The 15585-nt window shown below is 40.0% G+C and overlaps 1 protein-coding gene across 2 annotated transcripts; it reads right to left on the minus strand.

Moving 5' to 3' along the window:
- Positions 1–973: 973 nt before the first annotated feature.
- LOC127452719 (nestin-like) lies at positions 974–14964 on the minus strand. 2 transcript variants are annotated; one of them, XM_051718363.1, is made up of 5 exons: positions 14033–14964; positions 13630–13754; positions 11326–11399; positions 4805–6645; positions 4512–4716 (listed from the first exon to the last, which is right to left on the minus strand). In XM_051718363.1, the coding sequence occupies exons 1-5, from the start codon at positions 14843–14845 to the stop codon at positions 4648–4650; spliced, it is 2922 nt and encodes a 973-aa protein (XP_051574323.1). In that variant the 5' UTR covers positions 14846–14964; the 3' UTR covers positions 4512–4647. The 2 variants fall into 2 exon arrangements, with proteins under 2 accessions (XP_051574321.1, XP_051574323.1); XM_051718361.1 differs by having other exon boundaries at positions 974–6645.
- Positions 14965–15585: the final 621 nt, after the last annotated feature.

Below are 15585 nucleotides of genomic sequence, written 5' to 3' on the forward strand. Positions count from 1 at the left end.
TAGAAAAAGCTTATTTCACCGAACAGGTGTTTGACAAACAATTTTGCTCGACACCATTCCTAGATGACTGTCATCAATAACAGTCATTACAGTACATTGCTAAAGAACCAACAATTAGCAGAATCACATTTGCATTTAAATGTTGGGAAAAGGATAAGGATGAATATGTTGCATCCTGTTCTGTCTCATTTTAAAGACACACAGTCACTCTGTCGCTGACATTGTTAATCAATAGCAATAGCAAATCTAAATCAATAATAGAGACAGATGGTAAATCCAACAGAGAGCTTAAACAACACTCAATCTCAGTTGTATGGCTTATTAAGGTTTAGTCATAGGCTGCTGTTCAGAGCTGTGGTCTCGGGAATTTGTGGTCATTCCACTCAAATAGCCCTGACACACACTTAAGCATGCTGTTTGAGATCAGATTTAAATAACAGCCTCTGCCATTTCAAGAGGATTAGATCTTCACTTCAATGAGCTGTTCATAAAATCAAGTTACAGGCTGTTGCATCAGGAGTGACTGTGGTGTCCTTTTCCAAAGGAAGCAGGTGTTGAAGCATCTGACTGGCCCAGCTGCTGCCAGCCTCGCTTTTGTTCTAGCTCTCAGAAGACCCTGTAAATCCTGACACTTTTTTGAGTGTTTGTGTGTTGGTCATTGTACTAGCTATTTCACTGAATCAAGAAGGTTGGAGAACAGTTTGGAAAATGAGAAAGTTTTTAAAAACTTTTCTCTCTCTTTCTTTCTTTCTTTCGCCTGACTCACAATCCCCTCTCCTCCTTTCATTTATCCCCTCATTTCTTTCTCCAGTTACATCAAATTACAGGATGTTCTGCCACCAGTTTCTGTCATGCTATACATTATCCTCCATATCAAGTGTTTTATTCTTATGGCGTTGGTTTAAATGCAGATGTGTTTGTCCAATATAGCTGCCATTGTCCCATAACCCCCCCCCCCCCCCCATCAGTTACACCAGAGGGCCAGCAGACATACAGAGGGAAATGAGGTGATGTCATCTATTATTCATTGTTCCTTATTCTTTCTCCCTTCTCATGTGGCCTCTTTCTCTGAGAACAGTATTGTGTGGGCTCCAAACCCGAGTCTCTTTTGAACTCTGTGATCAATGTCATAATTAGCACATTTACAATTCAACTGAAGTTCTGATTCACTTTAATGGTTAGAAAATTAAAACTAGAACTTGAGAATCTGCTTTCAACCTAGATTTAAATTCATCACAAAGCTATGCAAACTGGGGAAATGATGTTATGTGTGCCCATGATTTTATATTGATCACAATTGTGGAACTTCATAAATAATAATAATAATTTAAAAGAATAATAATAAAAATGAAAAGAAACAGCCAGCTCAAAATATTAGCTGTTCGCCTTTTTATTACTTTTCTAAAAATAATTTCCAAGTATGTTTGATTTAATATTGTTTTTATACATTTTAATAATATCAGTGAAAATGCACAAAGTAATTGGATTTTTTTTTTTCCTCTCTCTCTCTCTCTCTCTCTCTCACCAGGAAGCTTGTATGATTAGGACAACCAACATCAAACATGACATGAATCTTCATAGTAAATCTCTAAAAAGCACTACTTAAGATCCTTTCTGCCCACTGCAAGCGTAATGCCTTCTTCGTAATGCCTTCTTCAGCTGTCATGACAGCTGGCAAATTATGCCATGCTGTTACTTTATTGAGGAGAATTACATTAAAGGGATAGTTCACCCTAAAAATGAAAATTCTCAAGGTATACTCACCCTCATGCCATCCCATATGTGTATGACTTTCTTCTGCAGAACGCAAATTAAGATTTTTAAAATAATATTTGAGCTCTGTAGGTCCTCACAATGGAAGTGAATGAGTGCGACCATATTGAAGCTCCAAAATACACATAAAAGGAGCACATAAGTATGGCTGGGAACCGAGAACCGGTTCTATTCTTTAAAAATACCGGAATTGTATGATATTCATGAATTCCGGTTCCGCTAAAGGTTCTCCAGCATGCAATTTTCTGCCGATGTGGCTGGAACACTGTCCTGAAATACTCTGACAGTGTTTCCCGCAGCATATCTCTGCAGCAGCGCTGCCCCCTACTGACTCTACAGCGTAAAAACACACAGTTCTACCAGTGTATTTAATTCCCAATCGAACGAGTCTTGAGCCGGCTCTTTTTACAGCGTGAAACATATGCGCTTCCGGTACAGTTCGATTCCCGAAATGATTATGCAAAGGAGTCGTTTCTTTTGAATCAACAGCGCAGAACATATGGTGCTTCCGGTATAGTCCGATCCCAAAAGAACCATTCTGAGCTGGTTCTTTTGAATCTACAGCACGAAACATACAGCGCTTCCAGTATAAAAGTAATCTAATACTGATGTGCAGGTTATGAACTCGAAATTAAATAACTGTTGATGTCTCACAAGCCTGAAGTACAACATTAGGCTACATAAAACAGTCTAAACTGTCTCTTGAACTGTTTATTTAATGATGACCTATGCCTCTACTAAATCAAGCAGGGCAGTTACTGACTGTTCATATGACAATGTATAATTAAAGATACACAAGTTTTGCTATAATAAGTGGAATTTTATAAAATAATAAATGAATTAATGAAATATGCCATCACATTTCTTGTTGGTTTAAATTTATTTAAAATATAGTTAGGATCTATTTTTGGATTGTATTTATGACTCTAAAAAGTCTGAAAACATACCTTTTACAAGAACTGTATTCAATTTATTTCTGATTTGTACAAATCTGAAATGATCTCATTATTTGGTAACAGACAGCAGAGGGTAGTAAATGCAATAACAATTGCATTTCTCATTTCTAAATATATTTTTTTAAAGTACTAAGAGTATTACTGGAATCGTTACTGGAAACATTAAGGAACTGGAATCGTTAAGAGGAATCGGAACCGGAATCGTAAAATTCCTTACGATTCCCAACCCTACATATAAGTAATCCATAAGACTCCAGTGGTTAAATCCATGTGTTCAGACATTATATGATAGGTGTGGGTGAGAAACAGATCAATATTTAAGTCATTTTTATCATAAATTCTTCTCTCTGCCCAGAGAACTATTCCTTTATACAACACGTTCCACTCTATGTCTTATCAAGCTTCATTTCAATGGATGTATAAAGGTGCGATTTGTGTTTGACTTTGCCACTTTTTTCCACCGCAAATTTCCATTGTGGCTTAAAGGGTTGCTTCACCCAAAAATGAAAATTCTGTAATCATTTAGTCATCCTCATCTCATTCCAAAACTGAATGATGTTCTTCTGTGGAAGCATGAAACATGTTTTTGAAAAATCCTGATGCTGCTCTTTTTCCATACAAAGAAAGTGAATTGTTCCTGTTGTCAGTCCCTAACATTTTTTCTAGCATCTCCTTTTCTGTTTCATGGAAGAGAAAAAGTAATATGGATTCTGAACATCATTAGGGTGAGTAAATAATTTTTAGAATTTCATTTTTGGGTGAACTCTACCTTTAATAGTACATCTATCTATCTATCTATCTATCTATATGGTATTACTACACTTTTCTAGGTTTTTGGTTTAGTGTTAACTGCTCAAAACATGTAATTGGACAGAGCTAATATTTATTTTTTCTCTTTTGTTTTCGCAAAGCTGTTACTCATCACCAGAGGACCAGGAATCCCCATCATCAACAGAGTCATCAGACTGGACCATCTCCTTTTGCTCTGTCTGTTTATCCTTATATTGCAGCTTCTCATCCTGTGACTGGCCTTTGAGGATGACCATCTCTTCTTTAGTATTTCCATTAGCTGCTGACATGACCCCCAAACCTCTCCACTCCTCTCCAAAGACCATGCTCTGGTTTAAGTGGATGGGATCATGTGCAAAGTTTTCAGTTTTGGCCGGGGCATACGCAGCTGCCATCTCCATTTTTCCTTCGCTCCAGTAATCTTCCTTCAAATTAGAGCTAGAAAAGCTGCGAATCTCACTTTCCTTTTCCTTAGACTGGAATTCCTCCTCCTCTTGATTGTTCCTTTTGAAGATTTCTATCATACTTGATTCTTCTTTGGAAAAGCTCTCCACTGCCCTTTCAAGATGCTCTTCAAAAAATGTCATGCCAAAGATGTTTTCGGCTTCACTCAGCATTCGTTTTGGGCTGTCCAAATTCTCAGTCTCCTGCCATGGAGAAAGTTGGCCTGTGTTTCCATCCATACTACTGTGAGTGATCTCTTCTGCAGTTGGCATGCTTTTGCTTGTGCTCCAGATGTTGGAAATCTCCCAATCATCAATCAGAGAAGTTTTATGTTCTTCAGTACTCTTCTCCATTAAGTCCTTGCTAATCACTTCTTCAGGTTCATCACTGTCAGCCTTGGAGACTCCATCATTAGTAAACTGACCTCCCAAGGTTAATGCTTGTTCATTGAAAGTAGACGGTTCTAAAAGGGTTGGGTTCTGAAAGCACTGGCTGGCATTTGGAGACTCATCTTCTGAGCTAATGCACTCTTCAAAGTCAGAGTTGGGCATGTCTAGCTGGCTATGTATCTCACGCTCCAAAGAGAGATTGTCCATGAGATCCACATTGGTGTGAATGGATATGTTCTGGTTATCTTCCTCTTCAATAGGTGGTTCTTTGGTAAAAGCTGGGTCTTGGATCATGGTCAGAGTTGATGAAACGTCAATGGGACTTTCAGGCTGTATTTGCTGGGACTTTTCAGGGAATGACATATCTGGGAATGAAGATGGATGGTTAAAACATGAAAACGGTTCCATGTTGACATTTTCTTTACAATTATATAAATTGGCTGTTTCATCAACCTGGTTGGCCTGTTTGGTGTGATGAATTTGCTGCTCTTCAGTCAGTTGTAGATTCTCATTTTGCTCATCAACCTTGAGATCATGACCATCATCTCTCAAAATGTCATCTCTTTCTTCCTCATGGTTTTCCTTGGGCTCATTCCTTGCACTTTCTTTTTCCACCTCATCCACCACCAAACTTTCATGGTTTCTAGAGTCATCATGTTCACCATGAAGAATCATATACTCTCTATTATCTAGTGCTTCTTCTGTCTGAACAATCTCTTCTGTCATCATCTCTCCAATGACATCCATGTCTGGTTCTTCTGAGAGATCCTCCATGGTGTTGAAGCGTTTTGAGGGGTTCTCACCCCACTGGCCTCCGTCAGTTCTGTCTTTCTCATCCTCACTGTCACTGGTCTCACTGACTCCAACATGTGAGGCTTGTGGATTCATATCTGTTTCCTCATCACTCTTATAACGAATCAAGGGACGAGTGTCTGCGAGTGTGTTCTCCTGAGTGTAGCTGTCACACTCACCAGGATCGGTTCTCAAAGAGGCAGAGATGTTTGGGGAGTCATCTTCATCACCTTGGTTTTCTTCTTCTTTCTCATACTCCTCAGGCAAAGAACGGTCTTTGTTTAATGTCTGATCATGGAGTTCAGCTGGTGGTACAGTACTTTCTAGACTCTCATGATGATCAAGGTCCACAGTTTCTCCTCTTGGATGAGGAAGGCTTTCCTCCTGTGCAGCAATGTCTGCCTCAATCACCTCAGTCTCTTCATGCTCACTTTCAGCCATAATCTCGTTCTCTATTCCCTTCTCCTCTATTCCCATTTCACCCTCATCTTCCATCTCAGAGTCAGGACTCATGACTTTCCTCTCATTCTCTCCCTCATCTTCTTCCTGCCTGTCCCACTCAATAATTGAGTCAATCGCTGCCTCAGTTTCACTGTTCATTAGCTCCATCATCTCTTCACTGATATCACTCGCAGTGTCCTGTTCATCTGCCCTCATCAAATCTTCATTTATTTCTTCCATATAGCCTAAACCACCCACAGAATATAAAGGTCCTTGCTCTAGCAATGATGAAGCCTGGTTATTTGTTGTTTTTCTGACCTGGCTGGATGTAAATGCATTATTATTACTCTCTGTACCTCCATATTTGAATATGTGACTTTCATTAATGTTCTCTGATCTTACTTCCTTCTCAGAGGCATCTTCTATTTCATCTTCTGCAACGGTTTTATTTTCCTCCCAAGCAACCCTCTGTGCATGTGAGATCCGAGACATTTCCATAGACACTTCTGTGTCTTCATCCTTACCTTCTTCTAAAACTCCTGCAGGATCTGTGAATGAACCAGCCCAGGTCTCTGTCTCTGGAGTTTGGGAGAGGCTACTTGGTTGGTCAGTTGACACACTTATTAATGTAGATTCATAAGTTTTAGATTCAACCAATTGAGCTGCCTGAGATTGTTTTGGTTCATCCTCTTTCTGAACTTCACTATCTTCTGGTTTGGGTTCAGGTTCTGCAGTGACACTGTCTGCAACTCTTTGGAGGAGAGTTGATGCAAGGGACATGACGTCATGGACATTCACTGGCATAGAATGATCTACAGACTCTTCTGCATGTTTCATGGTCACCTGAGAGATATTAACCCTGGTCTCGTTTGTCGCTGAGGTTTTGCTTGGTGTTCTTTGTGGAGTCTCTCGGGTCGGGGTCCATGTTGGAGTCGCACTGGTCAGCAGAGTGTGAGAGGAGGGGATTGATCTGTGACTTGTAGACACAGTACTGCTGAAATGGCAGGAAGCAGCAGTGGTCTGTGAGGTTAGGTGGTTCCCAGTGGGCTTTGAGAGTGCCTCTGTAACCAAAAATAAGACGGTAAGACAGGCTTTGACACAGATAGAAAACATGCTGTGTAAAACTAGACCTACAGTACTTGATCAAGCTTTGGTCTTTGACAGTCTTACAGGACATTATATGATTTTGATGAGTTCCTAAAGCAACAGTTATTTTTATGATTAACATTTTTATTGATTCCTACATCGAACACAGAAAAGCAAAACATAGATACACAGAATCAACATTTAACTCCCAATACACTTTAAAACTTTGAACCTTCAACCAAAATTCTTGGATCTTAACACACCCCCAAAAAACATGGGTTGTGTTTCCATCTTCTGATTGGCATAGCCAGCAGGTGGGTGTGTCTTTAAGACCAAGCCTATACAATCTAGAGGGGGTCCAATAGAATCTATGTAAAATCTTGAATTGCATAAGCCGAACCCTTGCATCTCTAGATACAGACTTGACACTTTATAGAATCCTAGCCCAAACTCCTTCATCCAATACCAAGTTTAAATCTAACTCCCATAATCTCTTGATAGAAGTTAAAGCTCTGTCCCCCAGACTCTGAATTAGCAGGGAGTAATACACTGATGCCTCATGACCTTTTCCAAAACCAGTAATCACCTCTCCCAGGGTATCTGCTGCTTTAGGGGGGTGTATGCTACTCCCAAATACAATACAGAGCAGGTGGCGCAGCTGTAAATACCTATAGAACTGAGATCTGGGAATCCCAAAATATTGAACCAAATTTTCAAAAGATCTCAACACTCCACTCTCATATAGGTCACAGAGTGTAGTAACCCCCTTCACAATCCACTCTGACCAGCAGAAAGGAGACTTATTAATACATAATTTAGGGTTCAGCCATATGCTTGAGGCAACATTTAAATACATGTCCGAATTAAACACTCTGGACACCTTTGTCCATACCAAGTGCAAATGCGAGATAACGGAGTGTAACTTAACTTCTCCGATTAGTTTGATAGAAAGGCTTTGTAATGGCGAAATAGGGGCAAGAACTTCCTATTCAATACAAAACCAGGGAGGGGCTCTCTCAGGTGGAAGTGACCAATGAGCCAAATGTCTGAGACCGAATGCATAATAATAAAACAAAATCTTGGGTAGGCCTAGCCCACCTTTGTCAATCTGCCTATGTAACTTATTAAAATGTAATCTAGGACGCATACCATTCCAAATGAAGGACTTCACTATGCTATCAAATTGCTTGAAATAAGAAAGGGGGACATCTACAGGGAGAGATTGTTGCAGGTAGTTAAATTTTGGAAAACAATTAATTTTATTAACATTAATCTTCCCAATCGTAGATAAATGTAATGAAGCCCACCTGTCCACATTGCTCGAAAACCTTTTTATCAAGGGATCAAAATGAACTCGAACTAAATCAGACAAATTTACTGGGAATAAAATGCCCAAATACTGGCCACTGGAAGGCACCTGGCCGGAAAGCCATTACTGGGCAGTACGCTGTAAAAGCCAAAGCTTTGGATTTAGACCAATTGACTCTGTATCCTGAGAAATTAGAAAAGGAATTAATAATTCTATGGAGGCAGGGCATAGATCTAATGGGGTCGGAGACGAATAATAAAATATCATCTGCGTAAGCAAAAGCTTATGTGACATACCTCCCGCCACCACCCCTGGAAAATCATCTTCCCTTCTTATCGCAGCTGCTAATGGTTCCAAGGCAAGACAGAACAATAATGGGGAAAGAGGGCAACCCTGCCGGGTGCCCCTATTCAGAGTAAAACAATCTGAAATTAATCCATTTGTTTGTACCACCGCTACAGGGTGTCTATAAAGTAACTTAATCCATCCAATAAAAGTATTCCCGAACCCGTATATTTCCAAAATCTTAAAAAGATAATCCCATTCTACCATATTAAACGCCTTTTCGGCGTCAAGTGAGATGGCAGTGACCGGAGTCTGATCATTCGCCACCAACCACGTGATATTGATGAAACATCTAATGTTATCAGAAGAGCTGCGGCCCTGAATAAAACTTACCTGATCTATATGTATAAGAGATGTCATACGTTTACTTAATCAGTTTAGTAAATTTTGTCAATTTTTGACAATATTTTTACGTCTAGCTGGATCAGGGAAATTGGACAGTAACTCTTACACTCTCTTGGATCTTTGTCCTTTTTAAGAATCAGACTAATCCGGGCTTGTGTCATGGTTGGCGGAAGCTTTCCATTCTTTAATGATTCCATATAAACTTCTAGCAAAAGTGGAGCTAATTCTGTAGCATAAGATCTAAAAAATTCAGCGGCAAAACCATCTGGCCCCGGAGCCTTGCCTGTAGGCAAGGCCTTAATTACCTCGCCAAGCTCCTCCAATGTTATCTCAGAATCAAGAGAATTTTTTTGCTCAGTCATCAGTTTAGAGAGTTCTAATGGTTCCACAAAGTTTCTAATATCTTCATCAGTAGACAAAGACGTGGAACTATAGAGATCAAGACAGAATTCTTTAAAAGCATTATTAATATCAATGGTTGAGGTAAAAATTTCACCACCAGCAGATTTCACTGAGGGAATGGTAGAAAAAGACTCTCTCTGCTTAATATATATCTAGCCAGAAGTTTTCCTGCTTTGTCCCCTGACTCAAAATATGACTGTCTTGCCCTGAATAGCCAAAACTCCACCTTCCGTAACAAAATAGTTTCATATCTGTATTTCAATCGGGTCAGTTCTCTGAGGCCATCAGACGACATTCGGCACTTCAGCTCTGCCTCGGCACTAAAATGTTTCCAATTGAGCAATCAACAACAGATGAATTGAGGGACTTAGATATAAAATAAAAATCTATTCTAGAATAAATCTTATGGACTGATGAAAAAAATTAATAGTCCCTACCAGATGGGTTCAAAAGTCTCCAAATATCTGTAAGACCAAGATTTTTACACATCCTGTGAAGCAACACTGTTGCTCTAGGGGGCTTACACACTTTTGCTTCACTATGATCAAGGACTGAGTCCATCAATAGATTAAAGTCTCCTCCCAATGTTATATCATGAGGGGTGCCAGGGGCTTGCAGCATCCCTTCAAGATCTATAAAAAAAAGCCCTGATCATCAACGTTAGGTGCATAAATATTAGCCAAAATCAACCTTTGCCCCTAAATTTCTGCTAAAACAATAATGACTCTTCCTAATTTATCTTTAATCTGTTTGAGACATTTGAATTGTAGATGCTTATTTATCAATGTAATGACTCCCCTGCTCTTACTTGACCCAGAACTAAAGAAAACATGTCCACCCCATATCTTACCAAATTTTTCAGCTTTCTGTGGGGATGCCTTAATTCAATTAATTATGGTTAATGATCACTATGGTAACAATATCCATAACTAGATAGGTCTAAAAATGAATATTATGAAATATATTAAATGTTAGATAACATATATAACAGAGAGATTCACTGCAGGGGCATTTTTTTGTCCACACATTTTGAAAATCTGGGCCATTTTTGTTACTTTCTGTGTTATTTTTGGCTCTGTTATCCTGGTTAATTTCAGACCCTACAACATCAACATTTAAAATATAAATTCAAATGTAATTTTAGGAACACCAATATTCATTCATCAAAAAATGTGAGGATGTTCACACCAGAAACACAACAGGTGCACGTGCCTCTTCCTGCAACAGCACTCTCATGACAATTCATAATTCGTACAACATGGCGATTGTGAATAACCTGTAATATGTTCCCTCATCTCCTTCCAAACTGGCATATTTCTCTTTGTCTTGCCGTGGTACACAGCAGTACAAGACGTACATTTTGTACAAGCCAACTTGTATGATTTGTTGCGATTTCGCTATCTCATACTATTCTTACGACTTATGATATCGGGTTGCCTATCTTTATGAAAATCAGGATACTGTTGGAACGATGCTCTGGTTGACTGGATCAGATAAGGCCCCAGGCTAAAGACATATGTGGAGATACTATGAAATAGACATGGACACAGACCCTTGATGTGCCTCCCAGGGGAGTTAGCAGAATACACACTAGTCCTGATCTGTGGGTGAGCAGTAATGGAGATGTATTGATTTTCATTATCTTTTTCCTGGTCTGCATTACTGGAAAGTGGAGCCATCTGCTACAATGACCTATGGGACTAGCACAGGAAGCTAGTTCTACAGGCTTAGACAGATACCTCACCATGCACTCAGCTCACTATGTACAAATCATTTGTGCAGTAAACCAGCCCAGAGCATAGCAATATGCAAGTGGAAAGGGGTTTGTGTTCAAATTAATAATTTCTATAAGGTGAAATTTCTAAACAAGTTAGTCCACTATGTAAGCTGTCATTAACTTTTGCATCGGCTCAAATAATTAATGATGCCTTTTGTCTATTTTATGATCAGTAGGTATGTTAGTTATTACCAACAACATTGTTTCTTATCAGAAAGCAGTTAATGTGTTTTACTTCTCTTGCATTTATTATGCTGTTTTGCAAAGGCTTTAAGGAATTGACCCCCTCAATGTTTGAGAAAAAAACTATATGAAACGCTGTGTCTTAGGGAACTGAAAAAACAGTAAGAAGCAGTGCAACAGTCAAAGACATCAGTCTAGCACATGTTTACATAGAAAAACAATTTATTTTTGTTTTCTTTTTTTTTTTTTTTTTTTGCAAAAACGTGTTCGGTGTGAACGGCCCCTTATAAATACCTAAAAAGAAAGCAGAGCTGGTCTTGTTTGTTGTTGGTCTTTTGGTTCTTGGGCCCTCACTGTCCAGCAAAGCTCTGAAAAAAGCAAAAGAACAGCTGTTAGTGTTATAGTGCATTCTTTATCTTGTGGGGTGGAATAATAGATGGAGTCAGGCCTTTGAGCTGCAGTCCTGTGCCTGGTTCTGTTGTTATGCAAATAGTATGTCAGATGTGTCATTGTAAGCCCATCTGCAGCATTCAGCCTTGCATCAATTCCTTTACTACACAAAACTTGAAAAAATTACAAGGGTTGGACTTCACAAACCTACACACTATTTGTGCAACAGGTATCATTCCAAATGCAGGTATTCCAAGTATCCAATGCAACAGAAACAGATAGACTAATTTTAATTACAAATTTAACAATCGTATTAAACCAAGCCTTTTTGTTCTGTTAAATGTTTGTTACATTTTTTCTGTAACATAAAAATACATATACCAGTCAGCCACAACATTAAAACCACCTGCCTAATATTATGTAGGTCCCCCTCGTGCCGTCTTCTGAGCATTCTGAGATGCTATTCTTCTCATCACAATTGTACAGAGCGGTTATCTGAGTTACCGTAGACTTTGTCAGTTTGAACCAGTCTGGCCATTCTCTGTTGACCTCTCTCATCAACAAGGCATTTCCGCCCACAGAACTGCTGCTCACTGGATGTTTTTTGTTTTTGGCACCATTCTGAGTAAATTCTGGAGACTGCTGTGTGTGAAAATCCCAGGAGATCATCAGTTGCAGAAATACTCAAACCAGCCCATCTGGCACCAACAATCATCCATGCGATTATCTAATCAGCCAACTGTGTGGCAGCAGTGCAGTGCATAAAATCAGGCAGATATGGGTTAGGAGCTTCAGTTACTGTTCACATCAACCATCAGAATGGGGAAAAAATTTGATCTCAGTGATTTGGACCGTGGCATGATTGTTGGTGCCAGATGGGCTGGTTTGAGTATTTCTGTAACTGCTGATCTCATGGGATTGTCACACTCAACAGTCTCTAGAATTTACTCCAAATGGTGCCAAAAACATCCAGTGAGCAGCAGTGCTGTGGATGGAAACGACTTGTTGATGAGAGAGGTCAACAGAGAATGGCCAGACTGGTTCGAACTGACAAAGTCTACGGTAACTCAGATAACCACTCTGTACAATTGTGGTGAGAAGAATAGCATCTCAGAATGCTATTCTGAGATGCGGGTTGGTGCTGTTTTGGCGGCATGAGGGGGTCCTACACAATATTAGGCAGGTGGTTTTAATGTTGTGGCTGATCAGTGTATACATATAGAGTTTGTTATTGAAAAATCTAAGTTTCTATTCTAGTTCCTGATAACTAAATACATTTAATCCCAACTGCATCCTTGACAAGGATCTGTGAATGTAATGCAGTGCAACAGCTAAATTGCTTTGACAAAATTTCTTTTGGTGTGCCCTTGACAGAAATAGCACTGATCTGAAGGGTGTTATTATGAATGAATTACCCAACCCCCTAATTCGCTGCCCCTCCTCCAGCAGATGGATCAGTGCTAGATGGGAAATGGAGAGGGTCTATTCTGATTGACTGATCTAATGTTACCCCTCTCAGGGTGGCTGATACGCCCTTTTAGAAACAGTGATGCATGAACATATTAGTTTGGCCTCCATAAATTACATATCCCTCATTCCATAGGGGGCTTAATTCTGCTATATCATTGGGATGTACAAAGGACATTTTGAAATCAAATGAATGTCCCAAAGAGCCAGCCAAAGAAGACAACAAAATTTAAGATCTACTGTAGATTTTTACATTTTCTACATTGAAAAATGAAATGCTAGGGTGTTATGGGTGGTTGTTTTATGGTTGCTAAGGTAATCTGAGTGTTTTTATGTGTGTTGCTATGTGGTTGTTCTGAGATGTTGCTAAGGTGTTCTGGGTGGTTGCTATGCGGTTACTTACTGACGTAAGTGAAAAGACCCCACCCCCAAGTCTCTATGTTAGTCTGTTCTTTAAATTTATGGGATTTTTTTTCATCGGGCATCAATCAAATGTATGATAGGTTTTACAGTGAAGTTTAATACTTATGGGTTAGGAGTATGTTTAAATCCCTCAAGTATAAGCAACACTAATAGTGATCACAAGACACAAAAATCACATACAAAATGTACAAATCTTAAAAATTATATTATTATTATTATAATATAGTGAAAAGCATGTTGGTAAAGATGGTTCTGGTGATGCTAGGTGATCGAAAGAGAATAGTTTTGTTGATGTTGAGAACTAGACATTTACCGTACCTGTATGTGGCCACCTCCAATCCGAGAGACATCTTCACCTGCAGCAGGTTTTGTCTGTCCACCATCAGGCTGTCTATCTGCTGCCCCAGGCTGCCTTTCTCCACCTCCAGAGCATCTACTTGAGCCTGCACAAAGACATGAGACATGCTTTCCTATAGACTTTGATTGAAGTGAAGAAAGTTTTGAAAATGTCCTTAGAGAGAGATAAGAGATTATACTAATTAAGTGTCACTGCCCAGTTCTGTTATAAGTTTTGTGTCAATTAAAAACCATGGAAAACATGCTGTAGCTCCAAGATATATCCTTGAGTGACTAAGAGACATTTGGATCTTTTTAGAGATTAGAAAACTCATTTTAGCTCAGTACATCATTTATTCAATTTTAAGAATTAACATATTCTTACCTGGAGATGCTGAAGCTCCTGTCTGTGTTCTTCTCTCTGTCGCACTGCATGCTTCTCCAGCATCTCTCTCTTAGTCTTAGTACTCTCCAGCTCCTTGGCCAGATGCTGAACCTGATGCTGGTTCTCTATCTTCTCCTGGTGAATCTTTGCCATGTTAGCTTTGGCCTGGTGTAGACTTTCCTCTAGGTATCCAACCTGTCTCTGATAGTTGGTGGTTGCCTCTCGCCATACTTCAGCTGCTCTGTGGCTGTACTCCTGTCCCAGGTCAGGTATGCTGGGAGTTTGTGTGGGCTGAGAAGCCATCAAGACTTTTTTTGTCTGTTTCAGAGAGGCCTGCAAGGTTTCCATGTTCTCCTGGTGGATTTGCATCTGTAACAGAAGCTCGCTCTCAAGCTGAGCAACCTTCTTTCTAAGGCAAATCTGAGCTCTCTGCTCCTCTTCTAGCTCCTTTCTGCTCTCTGAAAGTCTTCTCTGCGCATCAGCCTTTGTCATCTTTTCTTTCTGTCTTTGAATGCCCACCTTCTCCATATCTTCCATTAAGTTGTCCACCTCCAGCTCCACACGGTCTTTCTCCCTCCAGGCCTCCTCCATCATCCTCCTGGCCTCGCTGAGTGCCTCCTCTTGAGTTTTGCGCTGGCCTGGTGGATTGCTGCTCTTCTTGAGAGTGTGGATCTCCTGTTGTAATAGCTTGTTTTCCTCTTCCAGAAGCTTCACGCGGCCTAAGTACGATTCAAGGCGCTGGTTCAGCTCCAGCATCTGATACTTTTCCTCCCTAAAACGGGTGACGGGCAGTCGGACACCAAGAAGCTCCATCTCAGAGTGATGTGAACTGTGGTTTAAGACACAAGATCTGTGCAAAGAGGCTGTGAAGGGCTGTAGATCTTTGTGGTTGCTAAGTGAGTATAATAACAGGATTGAGGTTGAGGTCTGGCCCAAAGACCCCTGCAGTGGCTGAATGGACAGGGGCGAGAAAGACATTCCTTTCATAGACAATGAGGAAAGGGGGAGGGCAGAGGAGTGAAAAGAAGGGGTGGGAAGACAGAATGGTAGAGAAAGTAGTGATGTAATTTGGGAAGTTAACTCTACAACTGCTGGATCACTCTTACAGAATAAAATTGGCATAATTTGAGATCATCGTGACAAGACAATAGTTAAAGGTAACAGTTAATAGGTAAAATAAATGTATGTCGCTGTTGTTATTTAAAAATGTGGAAGTCTTAAGTCAGATCAAGGATGTTATCCAAATCTCATCAAAATGTATTGCTGTCCATTCTGGTTATTTTGTGCACCCTGTTGCAGTATGCAGTAACTTTCTGCCTCTACTGCCCCTTCTTGTGGCAAGATGGTGACATTACGTGTGTGTGTGTGTGTGTGTGTGGGGGGGGGGGGCAGGCTTGTGTCAGCCCCCACCTCTATTCAACTAAAATAAACTTTTGAAGCCACTCCAAGCACTCCAGTTACATTGCAGCACAATTTTCTGCACCCGGGGAGCAGATAAGCGGTGTTGCCCTATGTTGGAGCGTCTCTTTTTATTATAAAGTTCCCCCGGGGTA

This window comes from Myxocyprinus asiaticus, chromosome 15 (genome assembly GCF_019703515.2).
Source record: "Myxocyprinus asiaticus isolate MX2 ecotype Aquarium Trade chromosome 15, UBuf_Myxa_2, whole genome shotgun sequence".
Lineage (NCBI taxonomy): Eukaryota > Metazoa > Chordata > Actinopteri > Cypriniformes > Catostomidae > Myxocyprinus > Myxocyprinus asiaticus.

Excerpts from the sequence above, each read along its gene's own strand:
- LOC127452719 (XM_051718361.1), bottom strand. The coding sequence starts at position 14,845 with ATGGAGCTTCTTGGTGTCCGACTGCCCGTCACCCGTTTTAGGGAGGAA. Across the intron at positions 11,400-13,629 it reads TTGGAGGTGGCCACATACAG|AGCTTTGCTGGACAGTGAGG; the intron begins GTACGGTAAATG and ends TGCTTTTTTCAG. Across the intron at positions 6,646-11,325 it reads CAGCTCTGCTTTCTTTTTAG|AGGCACTCTCAAAGCCCACT; the intron begins GTATTTATAAGG and ends TTTTGGTTACAG.